The sequence below is a fragment of the Protopterus annectens genome, chromosome 4.part1 (assembly GCF_019279795.1).
Source record: "Protopterus annectens isolate FY-2018-M chromosome 4.part1, PAN1.0, whole genome shotgun sequence".
In the NCBI taxonomy this organism is placed as follows: Eukaryota; Metazoa; Chordata; order Ceratodontiformes; family Protopteridae; genus Protopterus; species Protopterus annectens.
Window position 1 is genome coordinate 825,320,355 of NC_056734.1, and position 27,497 is coordinate 825,347,851.

The following is a 27,497-nucleotide window of genomic DNA, read 5'->3' on the forward strand; positions in this document are numbered from 1 at the left end:
CGCTACTACATTCAAAAGACTCCTTAATTCACACCTTCAAGAAAACCATCTATATAATTGCAACTACCCTCCCTGAACCCACCTTCTCCAACCTGTTACTGCAGTCCCCTTACCAAACTAATTTCCACAGTCTTATACTAAACCCCTAGGCAGACTGAACACATTGTACATATCTAGTAAATCTCATCTCTATAAAGTTGATTATATATATATATATATATATATATATATATATATATATATATATATATATATATACTAGTCCTATGCTTAACTGCTATGTTTTTGACTACAAATTTCTGCTAACAACTTGACAAACTCTGTTGACCTTGTTAACTCTTGATGCTACTGTTAATCAGGAGTACCTTGTTGTTCAACTTTTTTTTTTTTTTTTTTTTTTTTTTTTTTTTTTGATAACTTCTCAAACTCTGTGAACTATTGTTAATTCTAGAACTATTGTTAGCATTGTCAAACTTTTTTAACTATTGTTATTAATATACTCTTTAAAATGTCAAGCTTTTCTTCTCAGGACTCTGCTGAAAAAGGACACGTGTGTCCAGTCGGACAATCCTGGTAAACAATTGTCAAATAAAATAGTAATAAATAAATAAATATAGTACCTTGCATGGCTCATGATGGCCCATACATAACTAAGTACGTCATGTATTTGTATGCAGGGCTGAGAATCACAGTTGGAGTACTAATTCATGCCAATAATTTATTAAAACTGTTAAGAGTATTGCTGCAGCTGTGCTTTTCCTTAAGTAATCTTGGAAGTCTGTGGTAACTTACAATTTCAACTAGATACAGCAATATATGGTTGTAAGGCTGAGTATGGCTGAGCTTTACAATAACTCACATATAACAGAGAGTCTGTTGACTACCTGGTCCCTGACCAACAGCTCCAAAGTGTTACAGACTCCTGAGTGAGTTTACAACTTTATGTTAAAACACAATCCACTTCTGAGACTTTTTATATTATACGTGTCACCTGCCCCCACAGTTAGTCCTGAAGTTGAGGGAAAAATGCAAAATCAGTCTGAACAATAGCTCCTTGCTAGTGAATTAATGCAGTGGCACATTGCAACTTTATGTATTAGTAACTGTAGCAAGGAGCTTGCATAAGCAAACTATTGACAATCTTGTTTATTAACTTCTGATAATCAGATAAAGGGTAAAACACAACAAACAACCATTTGCAAGGCTTTTCTGTATGCTATTTGATCTTAAATACAGAATGTTAAACTAGTTCTGTAACAAAGCAAGCAGTCTAATTGATATAACTTACCTAAGTACTCTTAAAAGAAAAAAAAATCATTATAATTTTAAAACCACATATATTTCATAAAACTAGAACAGGAAAATTGAAGGGAATGTCCACTGTTTTTCAAGTCAAAACTGGACTGTTTATAGAAACTTTGTAATGATAGAGTGAAGCATGCTGCCTAAATGCAGTTCACAACTCAATAATAAAATTTTCATAATGCTGTGCTTAAGTTGTTCCAACTTTAATTAAGTGCACTGTCAACCAAGCTTAATGCATGCTTACATAATAACTAACCTCAAGTATAAGACATTAATTAAGAAAAGGAAAAGGTTGACTGGACCAACATGTAAGAACATCTGACTAAAGGTGTTGGGCCATGATTTTCACGTCAGAAGTATATGAAATGTATGAAAGAATTGTTGGTTCAAAAAATCAGTTCAGGTAACTGAATGTGACAGCTTATGGAAGAAAGCAACTAATTTACTTATAAACAGTGTTCAGACCTATAATGATTAATTGTTTGCACCTACAGACTGCTCCTCTTCAAGTAAAAGCAGTTGGCAATGGAAACAAAAACAGCTAATAACTTTATAAATACATGAAAAAAATCATTGTATATTTCACTTAGTGTAAACTGTTCAGACCTCACACAAGTACTGGTACCTGCAGACTTCTTGTCCCTCAGTAAAAGCATTTACTAATGGAAAAATAGCTAATGACTTTTCATTTGCAAGAAATAACTATCATGGCCATTCATCACTGTCTTACCCGAGGAAATTAATCTAGACATACACCCCTGTAAAACAGGTAAAACCATTATCCTGATTCTTCATATAATAAGATCAATACACTTTTATATCCTCCACCCCAGCAGCTCAGGAGCAGAACATTATATTAACTATAACATGCTTATTTCTAGCCTTTTTTACCTTGATAAACTGTAAAGCCTGGATACATTACAACTAAGTAAATGCACACTTTATTATTTTAGAATATTTAACATATACAGCAGTAACTGATAAGATTCCCCCCACATCACATTTAAAGTAACCTGACAGCATACTATACAAAACTGTTTTACAATATAACATGCAAAGTATATCATGAATGTTTATACAAATAATAAGAACAAAATCGTTTTAATTACAGTTAATTCTTCAGTCCCTTCAGTGTCCTTCTAAGCACTGATAACTTAAAGTGGGGTGTGTGCTTTATAGTCCTCCCACCAGTTTAACACAGTCAACACAATTCCATTTTTTCCACTTATTGCAAAACCCAAATTTCATGTTTAATATTGTATCTAATAGGATTTATGCTTTATAGTCTCACATTTATTCACTAATTTCACAATGTTGCTGACCTTCTATATGATTATTTGTAACTCCTAACACAAGTCTCTGGTTCAAGTCCAAGGTACTCCTGATTGTTCTCATCAGCTCCTATTTTTTTTCTGTCACTTGAGCATTTACCTTTCAAGCAATGGAAAATATTACACTGACAGAATCTCTCTGTGAACTTTGTTACTGTCAAAAAATGTGAATTAGAGCCCCCTTCTGCTTACTGACTCTATTGTCAGAGTTTTTTATTTTCTACTTAGCCTGCTCTGCGTTCAAAAATATATTTGATACTCCAGGAAAAAAATATTCTGAAGACAGCAGGATACAACATCTTGAATCTCACACCTGTCGCATGATATTCCGTGATTGCTGGGATAAAGTTGCTTCTCTTCAGTCTTGTGTATTTAATAATCATTTTTTGCAAACAATTTGCTGTCCCCAATTTTTAATGCTTTCTTTTCTTCCACAGTTTTATCAGAAGCTGGTCTTTCTGCTGGTATGATTCCATTTTTACTTATATAGGTCTTGGCTTCTTTCTCATGACCAGATTTGGAGCATACATACTATGTTACCTCTCAATCTACAAATCCTGCTGTGGAACACCAGTCCAGTTTTTTGTCTGTACTTTTGTGAAATGAATGTAGTCTGTTCCTTCAGTTTTTCTGATACAGTAGAAAATCTTTGGTTTTCTCTGTGTGCTCTGTTTTCTAACTCTACTATTTTCTGAAACAACTGTTCTTGAGAAGCTTCATGCTCAGCTGACTTTTTCTTCATTTCGACCTCTGAGTTTTGCAGTTTTATCAGTTCTTCTAAATAGCTATTTAAAGCTTCCTTTATTTTTTTCTAGCCTATATATTCCTTCAATGTTATAATTACTTTAAAAATATCTGAACACGTTTCACTATTTTTTCCTCTAAATTACTGGAAGCCATGTCCTGTACCAAAGCTGAAACTTGAACTGGTTTTTGATGACAGCTGCAAGATCCTTCACAGTTAGATTGTTTTCTTCTTCTTCTTCTTCTTTATTGGTTGATTTTCCATTACTTTCTCCAAATTTCTTCATTACTGGCATCCAGGCAGTAGAAATACTAGCCAGCAACTGCATTTTAGCTGAATTGAAATTTATTTCTGGCCTTTTTATTGCGAGTTTTTCACTTTTCAAACTGGAAGAGCTCTAATCAACCTGTGGATCACTGTGCAGCCATCTTGGATGATGCTTTTATTATTGTTCTTATACTCATTTCCATGTCATTATGAAGTCATTTGCATGCAATTCATACTATGCCATTTTTCCTGTTAGCAGTCACTCTACATATATCTCTGAATCACCCCTTGTGTGTTGTCACTCATTCTGCTGCTCCCCCTCACCATTAAAATGAATTTTCCTTACTGGGAATAATATATTTGGAATTTCAGGTAGTTTTGTATAGCTGATCTCCTTCATATCTTTACTTAAGTTTGTTTGTGTCTTTCGGCTTTTCCTGGTTAGGGGTCGCCACAGCGGAACTCCAGTCCGCTAATGATTGGCAGTAGATTTTTACGTGCTGGCTTGCCGGGCCTAATGCACAACCTTCAACGAAGGAATGCCCATTCACGCATGTCAACACACAGAAGATGCTCTAACTGAGAATCGAACGGGCAACGTCTAACTGTGAGGTGACAACGCTACCGCAGCACCACCACTAATATTGTTTATTGGACATACAAGAAGTAAATAGTTTTCTAAAGCTTGGTAATGTTAAATCTGGAATTAAAATTTTAACTTATGTGACCTTTCTGTCATAGGATATTGATTTAGGATCTGAATGACCTCTGAGAACAAGATCTGACAAATGGATCCTTATTGTTGTAATGTTTAGTACCATTCCTTTAGATGAGCATGACTGCTGACTGGCATATTCCGAGATAATCTAATAAATAAATATACCATTATACTGGAAAGTTAATTAAGCTATTTAGAATGTATAACCACAGAATGCATTTTTTCTTATCTATGTACTTTTTAAATATTTTATTTAACTGGAATAAGTCATTGCAAATGCATGTTTATATGTTATACATGGGTCTACTTTGTTTCACTGAATTTCATTTCACCCCAGCCACTTCACTGAAAACTCATTTCACTAAATCTCATTTCACTAAATCTCATTTTACTGAACTGCAGTTAGTATATATGGCACTGTGTAGAGTACTGTAAGGTGAGTAAAAGGTATATGCCCTTTTCCCCACTGTAGTACGACGCTGGAGTTAGTATATATATATATATATATATATATATATATATATATATATGTATATAGTTGGGGGGTGAGGGGCACAACCCCCACAATGGGGTGTGGGGGGTGTAGCCCCCCACCTAGTTTGAGCGCATATTGTCTTCTGGAGAGAGTTAGTCATTGGTGTTGCAACTACGCATGTCTATTGTTTAAAATGTATTGTTTTGAAGTTTTTGGTAAAATACAATATAAAACAAACAAGGTGGGGGACTATACCACCCACACACCCCCGATGTGGGGGACTGTGCCCCCACACCCCCCTAACTATATATACTAACTCCAGGATCACACTACAGTGGGGAAAAGGGCATATGAGTTTTCAGTAATTTGTGTTTTCAGTAATGTGGTTGGGCTGAAATGAAATTCAGTGAAATGAGATTGAACTAAACAAAGTAGACTCGTTATACAAATATGTATGTATGTGTGATGTGTTTTGTGCGTTTAATGATTGTGTAGATGCGCATACATGCAGTCACCCTCTCACAGCTATAAAAGAGATATGTGTTCTGTATGGTTAAATGTGACCTATTATTATGACTTGCTCATTCTTGGAATTGCATTGATTCCACTTCTGAATGATATATTATATTGTATTCTATTTGCACTTATGGCCATTGTTTCTTCCCATGCAAAAGAGGTATAGCTGATTAGTAGGCAATAACTAAATAAATATTGCCATGTGCAACTAACAGTGGGTAAAACTGCCTTCCAGTTTATAGCCTGCTACAGACCACCCTCCCAAACCCAGGAACCCCACTCGGCCTTCCTGAGAACACTGGAAAATATGAAGGTCTCTCCAAACACCATTATATTGGGTGACTTCAACTACCCAACCATAGACTGGGAGCATTACTCTAGCTCCAACACCCTAGCCCAAAGGTTCCTAGAATTTATAAACTCAAATGCTATGGAACAACTTGTTACCACTCCCACAAGAGGGGAAAACATACTGGACCTGATCATCACCAACATGGGGACTCTATGCTCCAGACCAGAAGTGTATCCCTCACTGGTAAGATCAGACCATAAACTAATCTCACTGGATATTCACATCCCGACCCCACCCCATGCCCAGAAAACCACAGTGAAAAACTTCTCTAAAGCAAATTTCACACTCCTCAAAACCGAGGTGGAATCCTTCAAAGCCCGGGCCTCTGGATATCTGGCCCAGACCACAAAATCCTTTATAAGCGCATTCTATGAACACCTTCAGGAATGCATGGATCATGCAATCCCAAATAAAACCAAGACCCAATCCTCCAAAGGCAGGCGTCCTGTCTGGTGGACCCCAGCCATAAACATACTATACAATAGAAGGAGGAAGCTACTACATGACAGAGCAAAATCCCAAAAAGGGAAGGCATCTCTGATCAGTATTAGCAAAAAACTACGGGCACTCATAAAATCGTCTAAGGCCAGCTTCGAGAGAAAAATTGCACAGGACACTAAGGATAATCACAAGGCTTTCTTTAGTTATGTTAGGAACCTGGGTGGGAATTCCCAGATATGCTCAGAATTAGTCCAAAATGACAAAAAATACACCGAACCCACAGACATTGCCAACATCCTAGCTGCCAGGTTCAGCACAAACTTCTCCCCCCACTCCCCACCAAAAGGGCTAATATCTATCCCAGCAGAGTGCTGCCCCCCTGACATCTCAGATGCTCAGGTAAGAGCTACCCTCTCCAAAGCAAGAAACACAGCATCAATGGGACCAGACGGTGTCCCGGGCTGCGTCCTACATGAACTCCAAGAAGAGCTAAACCCAAACCTAAAACTACTGTTCAATCTCAGCCTTACTACAGGATATGTACCCAAAGAGTGGCGTACAGCAACAGTGGTCCCTCTCCACAAAGGTGGTGCCTCAACGGCTTCTGGAAACTATCGCCCCATAAGTCTCACTAGCTTGGTCTGCAAAGCTATGGAAAGGATCATCATGGACCTTATAAATAAAGATATTGGGGACCTACAGACACTGGATCCTACCCAGTTCGGCTTTGTTAAGGGCAGATCCTGCCTCTTAAACCTGGTCAATTTCTTTGAAACAGTCACCAAGGCCATTGTGAGGGAAGGTGGTCCACACAGCCTACCTGGACCTCGCAAAAGCCTTCGATACAATACCCCACTCGGGCATTATAGATAAGCTCACCAGCTTAAATATAAACCCCTATGTCACTAGATGGGTTGCAAACTGGCTCAAGGACAGAACCCACATGGTTAGAATAGCTGGAGCCATGTCAGACTCCAAACCAGTTACAAGTGGCATCCCACAAGGCTCAGTCTTGGGACCTCTCTTGTTCGGTATATATTTCTCGGAGGTACAGGCCAACATGGAAGGACTGTGGCTGACCAAGTTCGCAGATGACTGCAAACTGGGCACTATAATAGACTCTCCAGCTGACACAAGCATCCTCCAAAAGGGCCTCATAGAAACAGACAACTGGTGCCAGAACCATGGCCTCAAGCTAAACGCCAAAAAGTGTATAGTCATCCCCTTTGGCAAAAACAAAGTGCCCACAAATTACCACATAGGTGGTAATCCATTAAGTACAGAAGAAGTAATTAGGGTCCTGGGGACCCAAGTTGATAGCAATCTCTCATTTGACAACCACGTGGCCAAAGTGGTTAGAAAAACATTTTATATAGCCCACCTAATCATGAAGGGATTCACATCTAGATCAGGGGAGGTCATCGTGCCTCTTTACTCATCCCTCATCAGGCCCATAATTGAGTACAATGCCCCTTTTGGGATGTACCTTACCAGACACCTGCAGCAACTGGAAAGACCCCAAAAGTACCTCACCAAGAGGATCAAGGGGCTCAAACAGATGCCGTATGCTGCCCGGTTAAAGAAACTCCAGCTCTACTCAGTGGCATACCGCCTGCTCAGAGGCAATCTGTGCCTGACTTATAAAGCCATGTCCAACCCGGAATTAATGGACATGCTGCACCTCAGAAAATCCAAATCCCATCGAGCTACACACTCGAGGGACTTAAACCTCAGCACTGAAATAAATAGGACATGCTGGAGGGACAGATTCATAACCCAGAGGCTCCCTTCACTCTGGAATAAAATCCCAGTCCAGGTTAGGCAGAGTCCCTCATTGACTCTCTTCAAGAGGAATCTTGATGAGTGGATGGGAGATCGTTGGTTTACCCCGGGTATCACTTCTGTGTCACTGTTAGACAGAAGCGCAGTATACTAACCTCGAAAAAGGGCATAGCAAAATTAATTTAAAATGGGTGGCGAAAGCCACACACACTCTGGCTAGGCTTATAAATGCCCTAGGGCAGATAGCCTAGTATGAACCTATGAACCTATGAACCTATGAATTGATAAAAATATGTATCCAATATTTTAGTAATTACAAAAAAAAAATCAATATGGATAGAAAGAGATCCTGCACATGAACACCTTAACTATCATCTGGCATAAATCAAGGAATAAAATGAAACATGCATTTATGACAAGAAATGCAACTGTATAATCCTTTTTATATCCTGCAAATTTGTCATTAACAGTGTTGGAGTACAGTTAGTATGGCTATTTAGATGCCTCCAGTTCAATGGCTTCACTGTGTTGCATGCTACAGAGACTTTATTTTGTACTAGAAAGATAAGTGTGCACACTTGTATTAATAAGGGTAGGAGGGAGATTACTTCCTGATACTATAGTCCATCTATCCATCCTCAACCCCTTTTCCCATTTTGCACATGGGGTCGGGGTGTCACTTCCAAAGTGGCAATTGTCTCGAGCCAGGGTTTACACCACTGGGCGGCTAGCCTTGCTGCGGTAGTTCATTTCCACCACTCACTCACACACACACTCTCACCGATGGCCAATTTAGGGTGTGCAATCCACCTACTGCATGTCTTTGCAATGTTGAGTAACATAGGTAATACTTTTGTGTCCAATTCCACCGTTTAGTCTCATACTTAAAACAAAACAGGGAGTGTATTCATTTTCAGAATCTAGTGAACTCCCTGACATGTTACAGAAAGGAGGTGGTAGATCAGTCTCACTGTACAATTGCTTGTATGTCAAAGCAGGGCTGTTCATCACCTTTTTATAAAGGGAAGCTACTTCGTGTCAGAGTACATGCTATATGCAAGCAGTATTAAAGATTGTTGTAAGTGGTTTCTTTCTGTAGTAGTATGTGTTTGTTAATTTTATTACAGTTGTTGTAATAATATACTTTTATCAGGGTTTTTCCTTGGTTTCCATCTGTAAGACCTGTCCTACATGACAGCATGCCTACATATGCTGGTATAACTGTCACAGATGTTGCTAATGCATTATAGGTGTCAGAGGAAAAGGTGGGATTGTACCTGATAAGAGACCTAATTAGGTCAGGCCAGTCCTACTGAACTAATTCTATGACAGCAAGTAGACTTATAGGAACTGCATCTTTGCATGTAAGAAAGCATTTCCATTTGTATATTAGCTGTTTTTATTATTATTATTATTATTAATAATCATCATGACTGATAATATTGTGATGGGATCTTGGCACTGTTCACCGTTTCCTCTTCTTACTTCTGTTTGATATATCACAAGTCTATTTGAGCCTTGTTTTTCCTTCTGTGTACACGTGTATATTGTACTTACAATTACTGATTACGTCAATGAGCTTAAACCATGTCTTTAACAGTTTGCACTGTATGCTGTATTTTTTCCAAGAACCATTAAGTTATATATCACCAAGCTTCTTTTTAAACCTATCACTAAGTGTGTTTTACATTTTTCTTTTGCAAATATTTTTATTCTTCTAATACTTGTGCTTTATCTGGCATGAGATTGAAAACTGTCTTTGACCATTTCACATTTCTGGTTAACAAATAAGTAAGTCTGTACGTAACTGAGAAAGAAAACAAATAAATGGCACTTTTGATGGATATGGTTTGCTACAAGCTTGATGTCTTGGAAGGAATGCTGTATAAAGTAGCCATTGTCTGAGTGACCCTTGGTAATAACAAACTTTGTCTGTTTTCTGCAGGATGTCCAGCCCAGAACAGTATGCAGATGCGAACGTACGACAGATCTTGAAAATGCATCGAACAGAGATTGCAATGGCCATTGATGACCTCTTCCCTTTCCTTCATGGACTTACAGATTATGACATTGTTACTGAGGAGATGTTTCAGGTGAGACACAAAAGGGACGTGGACAGTCGAGGTCATTGGGTATTGCTTAAGCAACTAACTTTGGGAGAACATTAGCAAGATTCTTCTGCTAGGGCTATATCTAAGCAAAGGGAGGGCGACTACACTATAAGTACTAATATCCAACACAACAACAAAGTGAACATTTCTAGAGATGCCTAAATGACTAATTATGCATACTGGTGGCTTAATTGTTGAAAACATGTTTCACCCTGCAAAAGATATTTCAGTAATTTGGGACTAATATCAACATAAAGATTTGTCTTGTATAGCATTTAAAAAACTTTGTATTAATACAAAGGGAGAGTTTGCTAATTGGGATTCACAGTAGAATATAGGAAAAAGTTCTGTTGCTAGCATTTTAAGTTTGATTTTGACATATATGATCTGATATCACTTGAGGTTCTGCCGCATAAAATTTATGCCATCATATCTGAAAGGAGATCACTGAAATAATTCTATGAGAATGATTAAGAAAGTATTGTAAATTTGATGCTGATTTCTGACAGAACAGAGGGAATACTCCCTACTTGAATTTACACTGTGCAACGTGTAGTTATGAAACAGCTTAATTGATGGTCTAGTGGAGGAAAGTAGGATACAGCTGCATTTAGGCTGAACAAGTCTTACACTGTAAAATATAGTGCTTCTCAAAAGAAGCATTTTAATCCCCTTTATCATAGATGTCTGCCTATCTGTATTCAGTTGATAAGGGTGTTGCCATATCAGCCATCAAACCCCATTTGCTGGAGTCCTATGCAGTCAGCCCCTACCCTGTGAATGTGTTGCTTTTTAGGTACACATTTTTCCCCTGCACATCCCCCTATCCTTACATAGACACACTCAAATGCATAACACACACATGCACAAATATGCACATATACAGACACACAAACACTGCTGATCCATCTCAATATGCACTTTGTGTAGTAGGGACAGTAACCATGGTACCAGAACAAACAAATAGGGAAATGCACACTTGGATATAAATGACTTACTGTGTATATTGTTTACCTTTACAAACGATGAGTAGAACAACTGTACATGTAATTTACCTGCATGAGAAAATTACTTTTTCCAGTAACGGAAATTTCATCTGGGCCCCAGGGAAATAGCATCACTTCTTACTCTTCATTTGTAATTGAAAAAAAATGGATTTTAAGTATCATTGTGATAAAAAAGTGAAAAGTTCAGCAAAATGATTCTTGTTTGCCACATGATGATATTCCAGAGAAAGGCCACTATTACAGGTTACTAACAGCTTCCAAATTTTGAACATTTTGCTTTGAGTTCCCCTTAGCAGACAAATCAAGGACTGTTTCTCTGCTTCTTTTTCAGAGTTGATATGCATTCTCTCACCTTCACCCACTCTGCCAGGTAGATACCCTAGCTTCAGACTGCTACTGTTATTTGAGCCCAGTGTAGACAGCTACATTCTTCTGATTAGAGGGGTATAATTTCTAGGCATTTCATTTTACATGTGCTTTATTCCCAGATTAATTCTGATCAGTACCATACCTCAACCTGGAAACATCCTAAATCTGGACAAGGCCCATGTAAAATAGGTACAAATCTGTATGCTGATTAACATAAAATTTGCATACACAATTACGTAACCTTGCCCACTCCAGTGGAATTGTGGGATACCAACTTTCAAATGCAAACTGAAGAACAGACAACCAAAATATGGCACCAAAGTTCCCCTGCAGCCATGTCCAATGTAGCTCTGCAGTACTTCCAGCAGTCCACTCGCTCAAGTAGCTCTGCAGTATTTGCAGCAGTCCGCTCGCTCAAGTAGCTCTGCAATACTTCGAGCCAGCATTAAATTCCCACTTGCGCTCACATTCACACGTCCTTCTTGTTCAGTTCCTCCGCACTCGCAGAAGTAAACAGTCCTTCAATTCCTGCTTGCAGTCACAGAAAATTCAAAGTCCTTCCCAGGCAGAAACTGAAAATGTGAGCATTTGTGCTCAATTCTGACAGGCTGACGTCATTGGGCACGTGATGTCATTAGCTCAAAAAGTGAAAAAAAAAAATGAATAAAAAGCTGGGAAAATTGGAAATGAAGGGATGCCACTCGGGAACTGCGGCACCCCATTATTTGGACCCCAAAACTCAGTAAAAACTGAGTAATTTGGTACGGTTGAGATGTATGATCAGTACAGAGAGTTTTTTTCTGTGTCCTTAATTCATCTCATGTCCCTTTCTCCACAGATTTACCCTCTTGCCTGATCTAGTCTGCCCATTTCAAGGCCAGACTGGTTGCTGCATGTGCCACCTTTCTTGGCCTCCAAGTGGCTTTCCCATGTTCAGACTCCTCCCCTCAGTCACATAATGGCAACATACGTCCATCTCTTTCTCCAGATGTCTATTGCCATCACACTGATCAGCAGGGCCATCAGAGGCGATAAGTACTGCTTTTCATAATAGTGTAATTTTTTCATTTATTCTGTTGTTTAGAGATGGTTTAATATAATTTTTTTCTCTTTCTTTATTTGATGGTTTATTTATTTGTATTTATTGACCAGCTTCAGGCTCTGCCCAGGTACGTAAGTTCATAGGTGATTACTAGGCTAAAGACCCTTGGAGGCATTTTTATGCCTAGCCTTGCTTCCCAAATGTATTTGGGAGGTTGATACTCTGGGGTTGTTTTATGGGGTATATGTAGACTTGGGCATGGGTGGTCAAGTATTTATAGGCTGCCTTAATCTATTAGAGACATAGTGCCAGATGAGGGGTAAATTTCTGACTCCCCAACCACTGGTCCAAATTACAATTAAATTGGGTTAGGGAAGATATGTGACCACAAAGGCAATTGCTAAATAATTTAAGAGAGGATAGAAACATAAGAATTTCAAGGCCTGATAAAGGAGGGGGGATTGTTATAATGGATAATATTATTTATAATACCAAAATGGAAGAATTATTAAGGAATGAAGATAGATATGAGGTAGTATCTATCAACGAAATAAATATAGCTTACTCTAAAATTGATTTTGCTCTTAAAGAACTATTGAATGATGGGTTAATTAACAAGCAGATGTTCGAGTATCTCCATGTTGAGAAGCCACTTATACCAGTTATTTTTGGTATTGTGAAAGTGCATAAATATACAAACAACCCACCAATCAGGTCTATAGTTTCAGCTAATGGATCAAAACATATCCATTGGCTAAATTTGTGGATGAAAAAATCAAGAATGTAGGGCTAGACAAAGAAGGTTTTTTAAAGAATTCATGGGACCTATTAAAGAGTGTTAACCAACATTTATACAATAAGGACATCACTTTTTTAACAGTGGATATAATAGATTTATTTTCAGTGATTCCACATCAAATAGGAATGGATTGGTTTTTAGAAGCTGTACTAGATACCAAAGAAGGAATTAGGAGTGATTATGGAACTTTTAGAACTGACATTGTTAAACAACTTTATAGTTTTTGAAGGAAAGTTCTTTAGGCAAATAAAAGGTGTAGCTATGGGGTCCTGTTGTGCTCCTAGATTTGCGAATATAGTTCTAAATACATGGGAAAAGAAATTTCTAACTTTGCCACCACACATGAAGTATTGGAACTTTTATAAAATCATTGCTATATTGGTTTTAACTATTTTTTTGTAATAAAGTCGTGTTTGAGTGGTTCGTGGCTTCAGGTGCTTCTTCAAACTAATTAGGGAAGATATGTGCTTGATATGGATGGGAATCATGATCCAGAGAAGGAGTAGTCTATGAGACACATACCTTTCCCTTCAGCATGTCCTGTTTATGTTACAGGTGAGGTTTAGCATTCTAGATCTGGTAATTCTAATGCTATTTGTTTTACAGGTCTAAAACAGGTCCATCAGAGAGGGATGAGAGGATGCTTTGTAGGCCAGGCATAGATCACATCTCAGCAGCCTGTAGGATACTGAGTACAGGAACAGGGCTTTGAGGTGGTCATTGTAGTACATGTTGTTTATGCCCTGTGCTCTTTTTGTGAGGAACCTCTCTGGATGCTACAGTTGATGTATATGCCTAGTCAGGTACATATTGAAGGGGATGTTGTACTCAATGATTCATCCGACAAGGGCTGAGTATAACAGAAGAATGACATCCTCGGACCTAGATGCCGTATCCCAGCTTGTCCACTTCAAGGCACCTGGATGCCATACCCTTGCTGTCCCCTTCAATGCAGAAGTGGTTAAAGTTACTTCTCCCACTCCCTTCTATGTTAGACATTGAATTAGACCCTCCTGGCTGTTTATTGCTGCTGTTTCTAACTTATGGCATTGTTTTTCAGTACTGGTATGGATAGAGACCAAGAGGGATAAAGCTTCAGGCTTCAAGAAAAGTGTAGTCACATTTTCCATACACATGACGCTTGTGTCATGTGCCTGCAAGTGGAAAACTTGTAGATGCAATGTGACATCTGTAAAAATGTTTGTAACAAGACTTTTCAGGACAGAAAGAAAAAATATATTGAAAGGACTTCTTCTACCAAATGTCAAAAGATAGGAAAAATGTAGGCTAGAGAATGAAAGGGCACAAAAAGGATAGGACAAGCTGTCTCCTTCACCCAAGGTAGCTAGAACAGATCCTTTATCAACCATTATAGTTCATTCTTCTCTTGCGAATGAAGAGTCTCATAGACTGAGGTTGAGATGGTGCTTTTTCATTGCTCTGAGGAGAAAGTTGGGTTGTTTCTTCTTGGAGAGGGAGCTTTCTGGGTACATGGAGTTGAGGTCTCCCTCATCCATGTCCATGAGGTCAGTTCAATCCCTTCACAGCCTTTCAGAATATATTGATTGGTCAAGGCTCAAATCAAGATGGGTGTCATTTCTTTACTCTCTGTATGCTCTGTAGCTCGTAAAGTTCCACTCTCATGCACCTTGTAACGTCCTTCTTCAAGCCATGCTTTGACATCGGACCTTGGAGCTGACTTTTTTCCTACAGTCTTCTATAGTGACATCCATGTGACTTCCTCCATTGGCATCAACACATATGTTGGCACTGGTGACCTTCACACTAACACCTTTTGTGCTGAGATCTGCTAGACACTAGGTCATCAACTTTTATGGTTTAGTGTCAGCAGTGGTGATTTTGGTGTCAATGTCATCAGCTTTTGTGCCCCCTGTGCTAAAGACTTCCTCAGCACTGGAGCTAGTATGACTCCCAGGGCTCAGAATTACTGACATAGCATTAATATGTCAGTGTTAGCAGGGGACAAATAACCACAATTTTGACTCCATTAGCTGAAACATAGGATTCAATACCAGTGCAACCATGTAAGTTGTTGGATCCTAAGGAGTTGCATCAATGTTAGCTTCTTTCCAAGACACTTCTCAGTTTTAGTTACGGAACTGTTCATTTTCTTTCCAGCAAGTTGTAGGGATATTTAGTCCAGGATGTCTGAAGAAGACTTCCAGCCAGAACATTTGGAATGGTTCACTCTGAGTGTCCTCAGGAAGAGGAATTGCAAGAGGGGACACATGAACTCCCCAGAGAAGAGTCCCTACCCCTGAAAATGACTTGGACAAAGGGGAGGTTCCTCTCAAGTCCATTTCTGGTGACTCCACATTTGCAGAAATCCTTGAAGTCATAATATAGAGGGGTTATTGACCCATAGACCCAGTCTATCTTGAAGAAGAGATTCTTTATGAGGCCTTTTGCTCCACTCCATATATAGCTTGACTGGTCTTCATCAAATGATTACTTGATGGTCTTGGTTGTGTATAGGGCATGGTGAGAACCTGCTGTGACAAATTTCATCCCAAGGAAGCCAGACAAGATTCTCCAGCCTCTATTTTGTATACTCTGATTTGTTTTCTTTACACTGTGTTTTACTTGTATTCTGCTTTTAACTGCATATTAACACTTGAAAAGATACCACAGCTCTCTCTGTTGTGAGTCAGACAGAAATTTTTCCCACCCGGTTACTGTTGTGTTCTTAAACACCGCTGTCTTTCTAGTTGCCTGCCCCTTATGTTAATTTGACCCTATATCTCATTTCCTCTCTGCTTTTACTGGCTGGTGTGAGTAAGCACAAAATCATCATTTTGTGAAATCACTCCCCTTCAACTATTTAAATTTATTGGCCATCCTACTGTATTCCATAGTACCAGAATACAGAAGTGACCACCCCCTTTCAATCTATCTTGCTGTTTTAAAGATTGTGACTCTCCACATAAACTTAACTTTTTAGACAGGTAAAACTTAAGTTACCTACTTTCACATCTAACTCCTCTAGTGCACAATGCAGTGTTTAGGATAAACCATTTTTTTCATCTTACCTTTAAGCATCTATTGCAAGACCACCAGTTATTGGAAGGCTTACATTCTGCCTCTCAGTAGTCATCTTGGGATTAGTGCTTATGTTTTCTCTCCTGGTGAGAGGAGGAGTGAAGTTACATTATTTCCTGGTGACTGCTGATCACCGGAAAGCTTAATAACTGCTATATAGGTGACAGCTTGGAATCTGTGCTTATATTCTGATCCTGGTGAGAGTAGGAGCAGAGTGCATTGATTCCTGACTCTTTCTGGTTGGAGAGTGAGTGTCTGTGCTTAACATATCTGATTGGTCTGGTTGCTATTTGAGGCATCTACCAGAAAAAGGCTACAAGCAATTGGTCTGGTTGCTATTTGAGGCATCTACCAGAAAAAGGCTACAAGCCTGCAGACCCTTACATCATCTGGGACAAGACTGTGGGTCACCAAACAGGCCGTGGCCTGCTTCTCTTCTTGGGATTGGTGCTAACATTTTGCTTCTGGTGAGAGAAGAAGCAAAGGAGTATTGTATCCCAATAGAGTGAAGCTGTGATGAGACCAGGATTAGTAATAGCCAGGCAGTAGTCATTCATGCGACTCCCCTCTTTTCATCATTCTTGACAAGTTAATTCTTTATTTTTCAGTAAGTACTGTTTGATTTCTTTCTAGCTTCAGAATATCTGCATAAATACGTCATCCTTAAATTTTAAGGGTCTATGTATTAGTTTCCCCTCAAGTGCTTGGCAGTGCTCTGTACAGACTCAGACACATTGAGTGACATTTTTCCTTTTAAAGGAAACCGCTCCAGTACTTAACAATAATGACCACACCCTCCTGGCATGTCTAAAGTTCAGTCCCCTGTGCTTTCTCCTATTAACCTGGTGAATTTGGGCATTCTGGGGCAGTGTAGCAACTGCCTCATGTACACAGACAACCCTCTCCTCTTATCTCCCAACACTCAGACTTGTGAGAGATGCACTTATATATCCAAATTGGAAGCCATGCACTCTCAAGCCAAGACCGGAATAGCTGGTCAAGAAGAGAAGGTCAACACCTGCACACCACATGCAACACATAGCCCTCCAGAATACCCACCATCACAGCTCTCACATAAAAACACAAACCACACACCCACCTTTGCGGAGGCTCTCAATAGAAATCTACTCAAACAGCAGAGACCTCCAAGGCAGAAACACACTCAACCACCACAACACAGCACAAACCACAAGACACATATCTCACCTATAAAGCTTGCCCAATACACTAGTCATAGGTGACTGGATAGTGAGGCACACTGATGTCCCACTCACTAGGTTGAATAAGGAGAAGGTAACAGTCAGCTACACAGGTTAAAGCTACATTGTCCAAGGCCAAGAATACAGCTTCCATGGGACCCGACAATATCCCTGGATGTGTTCTACATGAACTACAAAGTGAACTGGCACCACATTTGTGTTCCCTGTTCAATCACAGCCTCACCTCAAGCTTTGTCCCTACCAAATGGCGCACTGCTACAGTCATCCCTCTCCATAAAGGGGGAGTGACTACAGACACTGGGAATTATTGCCCCATTAGCCTGATGAGTCTGATATGTAAGGCTATGTAGTGCATCATCATGGACCTAATTAACAAGGATATAGGGACTCTCCAAAATCTAGATCCCACTCAATTTGGTTTAGTAAAAGGTAGATCATGTCTGCTCAACCTGGTTGACTTATTTGAGTTAGTCACCAGAGCTGTGGATGAGGGCAAGGCAATTCATACAGCCTACATTGATTTGGCCAAGACCTTTGATACCATTCCCCACTCAGGAATTATTGACAAACTCACCAAACTAGGCATCAACCCCTATATCACTAGGTGGGTTGCAAATTGGCTCATAGATAGAACCCACAGTGTGAAAGTAGCAGTCTCCAAGTCAGACTGCTGACCAGTCACAAGTGGAGTCCCACAGGGATCAGTCCTGGGTCCTCTCCTGTTTGGCATCTACTTCTCAGAAATCTAGGCCAACATGGAGGAGTTCTGGCTGCCCAACCTCTTAGACAACTGCAAGCTGGGAACCATTATTAACTCCCCAAGTGATGTAGACATCCTATAGAAAGGGCTCACTGAGACCAATTACTGGTGTTGAAACCATGGCCTTAAGCTTAATGCCAAAAAATACGTTGTCATCCCTTTTGGGAAAAACTCAGTTCCCACTAATTACCACATTGATGGGAGCCCACTGAACACTGAAGGTATTATAAGAGATCTGGGGACACAGGTTGACAGCAACCTCTCCTTCAACCACCACACTGCTACTGTGGTCAGAAAGTCCTTCTATGTGGCACATCTCATTACCAAGGGTTTTGCATCCAGGAAAAAAGTGGTCATCGTCTCTCTCTACTCTTCCCTCATTAGGCCAATCAGCAAGTATAATGCCCCATTTGGCATGTACCTCACTAGACACATGCAACAGCTGGAAAGGCCACAAAAGTACCTCACAAAGAGGATCCTAGGCCTTAAACACATATCCTACATGGACAGACTCAAAAACCTTCAGCTATTCTCTGTCTCACATTGTCTACTAAGAGGCGATCTCTGCTTGACTTACAAAGCCATGTCTGGCCCAGCTCTGTTAGAAATGCTACATCTAAAGAAATCCCAGTTCCTCCACACCACATGCTCCAGAGACATCAACCTCATTACCACAATCAACAGGACATGTGGAGGGACAGGTTCATAACCTAGAGACTGCCCATCTCTGGAATAGATTTCCCATAGATGTCAAGCAGAGCACCTCACTGGCCCTCTTCAAGAAAAATCTTGATGAGTGGATGGGAAATAGAAAGTTCACCTCAGGGATCATTCCAGTGGCTCTGCTTGATAGAGGCTCTGGAAACTAATGTCAGGCAGCACGATGCCAGGGCACTTCTATGGGCTAAGCTTGTAAAGGCTCCCAGGCCATTAGCCTAGTACACACCTATGAATCTATGAACAAAGAAAGATGGGCTTGAAGTAAGGCCCCACTTGCATATTTCATTGTCTAAAGACAACCCTTTGGTGCATTTCTTATACATGGATATAGATTGTTTCAACACGTTTTCTATACAACTGGTGTATTTACCATCAGAGCATATCATTTTCTAAATATTCTTGAAATGTTTTTGATGAGATCCATCAGAAAAAAAAATGCAAAAAACATTGAAAATATTGCCACATACTGACCTATTCATGAGTTAGAGTCACAGTTACCAACAATATCCTTAATATCATCAGTTTGCATGAGAGTCATTCATAATGCTGCAGGTAGAGCAGCAAGGGCAACTAGTTCCAGCGTAACCATGAAGAGACATGCTTGGATGTAGCTTTTTTTTTGGCTTGTGAAAGACTTCAAGGCATCCTTAGATAATGCCCTATAGGACGGGTCCTCTTTATTTGGATCTCAAGTGGAAGACAATCTGCTAAAGAGCAAGTGACATGGTAAAATGTTCACTGTTGCAGGGGTGAAATTCTGTGCCCCTCAGAAAATCTTTGCTGACAACCAATCTTTGAGTGCTATTCAGACAGAAATTCCTAAGGTCATAGGAATTTCTGGAATGGATGCTGATGTAGAGGCACAGAGGCACAGAGGGTTTGTAAAATCAGGGGTCCCATTATTCTCTTCAGGGACCTTAATCAAGAATCCCTAAGAACTTGTCTGACTGCCCATCCCTTGAGGCAGTCAGGGGTCAGGTTTCCCTTCTCCCTCTCCAAGTCGGGGAAGCCATCATTCGGGATATAGGGCTTAGGGAAGTAATATTCAAAGGGCTACACAATTCCATTTCTTTCTTTCCTAAGACCACCTTCCTCTTCAGTAGTCAGATGCTCCACCCTGCCAGAAGGTGGTGACCAAACAAGAGTTAGCAAACCTCTTTAACAAAAGAGCCATCAAAGAGGTCCCACCAGACCAGAGACGATTTTGAGTTTAACTGAGGTTATTTTTGGTTCTCAAAAAATGAAGGATCTTAAGTCCATTCTGCATGTATGAAGTATAAAATTGTGAGTACAGAAAGCCAGGTTCTGGATGTAGTCAGTTCTTCCATGTCTTCAGGAAGGAGATTGGATGTGCTTTTTGGATCTCTGGAATGCTTATATGCATATACACATTGCCAAGGCATCTAGGAAGTTCTTTGATCCAGGGTGTGAGTCAGAGACTATCATTTTGGAGCACTCTCACTTGGCCCTACCACACCCCCAGGGTATTTAACAGATATATGGCAGGAATAGCAGTTCATCTAAGACTTCATGGAATTAAAGTACTCCCATATCTAAATGAATTGCCTCCAACAGTGCAGGCAGGCAAATGATTGCTTCCTACAGCTGTGTCTGTCCTTGGGAATATTTGTAAGCACTGCTAAGCCCCATTTGGAGGCATTACTGCTACAAGTGTTTATAAGCTGTCACCTGGACACAGTATCCAAACAGTGTGTCTCACCCCAGAGATGATTCAGTCCCTTCAGATAACAGTCCTGCCCTATTTGAATCATTCTAAGCTAGTATCACCCATTGTACTAAAGATTCTAGGTTTTATGGCTGCAAGAATGCATCTAGCTCCCTTTGCAAAGTTTGATTTGAGAATTCTGCAATGGACCTTGCAGGTCTAGTGATATGGGATGTCAGGTCTCATGACCCAGGTGATCCAGCTGTCCCAAACCTGTCACACATACATTCAGTAGTAGTGCAAGCTGTTCATTTTCCCTCCCCCCTCTATCAGGGGCACCCTGGATGCAGCAGCCCTGGGGTGAGGGGGCATTGTTTAGGACAGACAGTCCAAGAGACATACATACAACACCAGGCCAGTCCACAGATAAATGTACTGGAAGTGAAGGTAATTTGCCTTTCACCTAAAGACTCTACAGCACCACCTTCCTAATCCTGCAATTTACATACACTCTCGCAGTATAACACTTGTATTTTTCATAATCAAGCAGTTTAATGAATTTGAGGATGTTTCCTGTTAGTTTCAGATTGGATCCCCTGAGCATTCTGGAGGTGATGTAGTTGAGTCAATCAGAAAAATGTTTGAATATCCTAAAGAAATCTAAAAGACTAATGTTTAAAAAGGTTCTGCCATTGGAGCATGGGTTTACTGTGTCCCTCAAAGTGTATGAACTCTAAACACAATAGCTTTTGCATTTCAGCATGTATAAGTGCTATACGTATGCACTGAAAAAAATAAAGCGTTCATGGCAGTGGGTAAATTGAAAAAAATATATTTTTACTGACAGGCAGCCCTTCCATGAATTTCTGGGGGGTGGGGGGCTTCAGCCTCACACCTTCTTTATTTACATAGTCTCATTTTGAAGTTTACGCATCTCAGAGAATGAGTGATCATTATCAAACATGTAAATATGCATCACTCTTTTTTTGTCTGCTACTTGCCAGCCTTGGAGAAGACAGCATCACATATCTTTGAGCCTTTGCATATTGCTAAAATAAGTAACACGTGAACAGCTGTTGAGGTAAAAAATGACTCCATCAAATACAGCTCAAACAACTCTTGACTGAGTAAACAGATCCTGAGCAAGTTATGATAAACCACAGCAGAATCTTATAAATATATAACGCCATTTCTTGTATACCAGATGATTTATTTTATGTCCCCAGAAGACCAGAAATATTCTGTACTATTATTAATGATTCATAGCTCTCAACTGTACAGATTTTTGCAGAATGTCTAGATTTTTGCCTCATATTTTTAGTCTGTTCCTCATAACATTTGTGGTTTTCTGTCAAATCACTGAAAATTGAAGTCCCTAAATAATTGCATACATTTGAGTTTCAGACAATATCTTTTGGAAAAAGCATGCTAACACAAATTCTGTTATTCTAGCAGCTTTGTAAGTTTCTAAGAGCAATATTTAAAATCTGTACATATTTTTGCGCCTTTGCCCTCCATTATTTTAGGCTTTGTCTAGATTTTTTGTGTTAAGAAGATGAGAGTTATAATGATTTTTACATTTCTACAGAACAGGCTCATTGCAAATCCAGTTCCGTTGAAGTCTTCCTTTCTAAAATAATAAAAGGAAAGTTTCTTAGGCTTCTATATTTTTGACAAAGGTCTGAAGCATTTGAAAAATATGGCAAAAAAGTCCATCCTTTGCATCTCTAACCATTTCTCCTGCAAATTATCAGACATATGTGCTGTCTAATCTGTTGGACCTACATGTGCAAATGAAAGAAACAGTCAGCATTTCACCTGGTGATTTGCTGCAGCTTATTCCATATCATTTCTTATGCTATAATGATACAATGACAACACCACTCATGCTTTGGCTACAGGAGCAGTCAGTAGTTATGACTGGTTACATCTTTAATGTTTCTTGATGATATAAAATGTTCCTAATTAGTTAGTCCTAGATAATTACTTCCTTGTTTATTCACATACAGAAATAATAAGGATTTGGGTAACAAACAAAAAAAATGTAGCTGAAGAAACACAAGAAATATCAATGTCCCAATATTATGAATTTCACAAGTAAAAGAATAATCTTAAAATGTTCTAGATTAGTACTGATCATATCCCTTCTGCTCATAATGCTACTCCCATAACTGATGATATGATAGCTGCTATGTCTGCCATTCATTTCCTATCACTTGTTGCGAAGGTAATGTATATTTAATAGCATTATGAGTCATTTATATGATCTTCTCATTAAGACTATTTTACTTTCATACTGTCAGTAATCATTGTGATTGCAAGTCCCACAACTGTAAGACAATTGCAGCGAACTGATGGAGAACAGAGAATTGTTGTTGCTGTTCTTCTTTAAACTTATTTTTTCATGTGGCAAACCCCCTGCACTCCATAACCCCATTACTTATATACACTAACTCTAATATCACCATACCTCTGAGAAAAGGGGATACTTTCAGGTCCAATAATCTCGGACTTAATATATATATATATACGTTCCCATTTTTTTGCTAATTCAGTTTCAATTTTAGGACTCGCACATACAAATTTAAAACTGTTACACTATACATTTTTGATAGCTTAAACAATTTACAGTTACACATTAATTTCTGAAAATGTTGTATCTGTGATTACATGCCCTATCTCCATACTTACCATCTGTTCAGTAAAGGAGGGGCATGTTCCCTTACTGACAGACAAAAGGCACTCATTCTTCTTTTTCACAAAAGTGAAACCTTGATTGCATTAAATGATGACCATCCAATTGCTGTCCTTTTCCTCTCTGAAATCATGGAAAAGTGTATCCCTTCTCAATTACTTCAACATTTAACCAGCATTAGTCTCATCTGTAATACTTAGAATGGCTTCAATCCATTTTCAAGCAAAATAAAACAGGTCAGTTACGTCCAAATGGTTTATTTTAAAACAGATAAAACGATAAGTAGCAGCAAAATTACAAACCACAAAGCTTTCGGATTACTCCTTCTTCAGTGGGATACAAAACTGCTAAACACATCCTTATTTATTTAAAATTCAAAAGACATAATGAATGAGGCAGCCAACCAGATAATAAATGCAATTAAGAACACAGTTTGTTCAAAGAGCTAATGCAGAATAATACATGTTATAGATTGATGTGCATAATGTTATTTCTTTACATACATTTCATTTTTTCAAACATAGCTGTTTGCGTTTTAAAACAGGTTTAATAGATATTTTAGAGTTTTAACCAGGAAATCTATCAGCTTGCAATTTAACTATCCAATTATATTCCTTGAGTACAAGGTCATTATTTTTATCTCCTCCCCTTATATTTGTAAAACTTATGTCCATAACTCTGAATACAAAACTATGTGTATTATCTGACTCCATAACATGTTTTCCTATTGCATTTGTTAATATATATATATATATGTCCACTTTTAAATGCTGAAATGTCGGTATCGCGACATTTAAAACTGAAAAAAACCCACAAATGAACTAAAATAAAGTGTTTGCAGGGGGGAAGCCCCCTGCACCCCCCACACCCCCTACTTAAATATATCAACTCCGAGATCCCACTACAGTGAAGAGAACAGTAAGTGCAACAGGAGCATTACTGTTCTCTTCACTGTAGCGCGATCTCAGAGTTGGTATATTTAAGTAGGGGGGTGTGGGGGGTACAGGGGGGCTTGTCCCCCTGCAAACACTTTATTTTAGGTAAAAAACAAAAGAGTTCCAACAATAACCAGGTACCTCAGAACAATGATAAAACTTGTGAAAATAGCAGAAGTAAAACAGAGGTAAGGCTCCAGGCTTCAAAGACGTTTATTGACAAAAAAACACAGAACACAAGCACTTTCACCAACTAGGCTTCTTCAGGTGTACTGACATAAGGTATTAACATCTCTATTTATACTAATTATAACATAATCTTGCATAAAAATTTGAAGACATATTAAATTAAAATAATATATTCAAAGGACTTAAATATAAAACACATATAAACATAATATGTATATATATAATAATAATGTAGTCTATCTTGCCACATGTTAAATATGTAGAAAAGTCTATGTAGGCAAAACTGATAGATTATTTAGAGATAGAATTAGGGAACACTTATATCACATAAGAAAAGGTAGTTTGTTTAATGCCCTTGCTAGACATATTAAAGACACCAGTATGCAACATAAATGTTCTTTCAGGGCTATAGGTAGGATCTTTGAAAGTATAAGAGGAGGAGATATTAAGACACAAACAGAAGGCTTAGAAGCAAGATGGATAATCAGACTAAGGGCAACAAAAGGGCATGGTTTAAATGAATACATCCCATTAAAACCTACCTTAAAAAATAAACCCTTACGTAGATGAAATATAAATTCTTTTAGGATTTTTTGTTAATGTATTTTATTGTTATTTATTATTTTTATATGTGTTTTATATTTGTTATGTCCTTTGTATGTATTATTTTAATTTAATGCCTTTAAATTGTTATGCAAGATTACGTAATAATTAATATAATTAAAGATGTTAATACCTTATGTCAGTACACCTGAAGAAGCATAGTTGGTGAAAGCGCTTGTGTTCTGTGTTTTTTGGTCAATAAACATCTTTGAAGCCTGGAGCCTTACCTCTGTTTTACTTCTGCTACTTTATTTTAGGTGTCTGTCTTTTTTTACCCTACTTTTAAATGTCAAGATACCAAAATCTCGATGTTTTGGGTTCGTTTTTGTAAAACTTGAGATTTTGGCATTTCAGCATTTAAAACTGGACCCATATAAATATATATATATATATATATATATATATATATATATATATATATATTTTTAGGTGACATTTTGGTAGGTGTACTTCTTATCTGCTGAGTTCTAGTACTGTTTTTGCAATCATTTCGTGTATTGATGAAACATAGAGGAAGTCTTCAGATAAGGCCATGGTACTGAAACTGCCCTTTCAGATGTTATGGAATATATCTGTTTTCAAATGGATCTTTGAAATGTTTTGCATCTGTTTTTCTGAACAGTTCTAAGGCATTTTATACTTAGTCAAATGGCTAAGGGCAGATACCTGTTACAGTCTCTCAGTTTTATTGCCATAAGATGGTTTTCAAGCTATCTAGAATGCAGATGTCTGACTTGTAAGAGGGATGATGCCATTTCTCATCCTGTCTATGTGTCTGTAGTAGTACCAGAAAGCTCTGTTCTTGGTCCTCTTCCCTTTATTATGCTTGGTAGTGACACGTCATGTCACTGTGGTAAAGCAACTTGCTGCAGATTCTACTGCCTGAGTCAACTTTTGGCTGAGATTCTTCTTTTGTTACATTCATAAGTGGTTAAATTATATGTAGTGTCACTTTAATGCTAGAAAACAATAAATCCATGCTTTTGTCTAGCATACAACTGCCTGAAATGAAAATACTTCCCAACATCTCGAGCCAAATCTGATTAGTTCAGACAACTAACCAAGAATAACAAAAAAATGCTGGTAAAAGATGATTCCACATGGACAAAATAAGATAGCTTTTCTTCAGCAATAGTTAAGTGCTTTCATTCCAATAGATTACAGAACTTCATCAGAACTCACTTCATCTAATAACTTCCCAATTATATCGTAATTTACTCCTAACCATATGACTTGAGAAAATTAATCAAAACATCCTAAAATTTAAAACCCATTACTAGACTTTTAACATCTATATAGTCTATAATATCTTTGCTTTTTTTGAGGGGGTGGGAGTGGCACAGTGGGGCAGCGGACAGTGTTGTCACCTTACAACAAGAGGTTCCCTGGTGCGATTCTTGGCTGGGATTCCTTCTGGGTAGAATCTGCATGTCATCCCAGTGTTCGTACGGGTTTCCTCTGGGTGCTCCTGTTTCCTCCAACATTCCAAATACAGGCAGTAGGTGGACTGGACACTCTAAAATTGGCCATAGGTGTGAGTATGCATACGGTGTGGATGAACTAACACAGCAGGGCTAACCACCCACTGGTGTAAACCTTGGCTGTAGATGATTTTCACTATTGAAGTGACACTCCAACCCCATCTGCAAAAATGGGAAAAAGGATTTGTGGGTGGAATCACTTTGATTTTTTATTAAAAACATTACATTTTTGAATAGCAAATTATTTATATGAACTACTTATATAAATATTTAAAATGACATATAAAAATAAATGTTAACTAGAATCTCACAACTTAGCTGTCTTCCTATTCAAAATACAATCAATAGATATATGATCATGTATACTAGGAGTCTGAGTCTCTTTCAGCAGTAACTACCAATACAGCTTCCAATACAACAAGTAGTCTTCCATATGTCCTCCCCTTTCAAAATGGGAAACCTTTTCCAAAATAAGAAATACAAACTTTTTAAAGTTAACACAAACTTTAGAGTGTTTAAATACTGCATTTGCTTCATCTCCCTTTTTAACAGCATATATATGCTCAGAAATCTTGACCCTTAAAGCCCACTCAGTTTTACTAACATAAAATGTCTGACATCCTGTACAACTAACCAGGTGTACAATTCCTTTTGTTGCACAACTACATTTTCCCTTACCGGCTATAACTCTGGAGTATGAAATAACTGTGGTGTTGACAGTATTAAGCATGAGCCCACACTGTGGACAAGCCCCACATTTAAACACCTCCCATTTAGTTATTTCTGTTGTCTCCCCTGATGACTTTCCAACATCTCCTTAATATTGTGATTGCTTTTGTACACAAATATTGGGGCACTTCACAATTCATCTGTCAAACCTGTGGAACCAAATACTCCATTCCAGTTTA

General features: G+C 38.6%; 1 protein-coding gene across 1 annotated transcript in view; it reads left to right on the forward strand.

Moving 5' to 3' along the window:
• Window positions 1-9,878: 9,878 nt before the first annotated feature.
• LOC122801319 (autoimmune regulator-like) overlaps window positions 9,879-27,497 on the forward strand; it is a 452,484-nt gene continuing 434,865 nt past the window's right edge. The window contains exon 1 of the mRNA XM_044070862.1: window positions 9,879-10,025. Within this exon, the coding sequence (XP_043926797.1) occupies window positions 9,879-10,025 (147 nt within the window). The remainder of the gene's footprint in view (window positions 10,026-27,497) is intronic.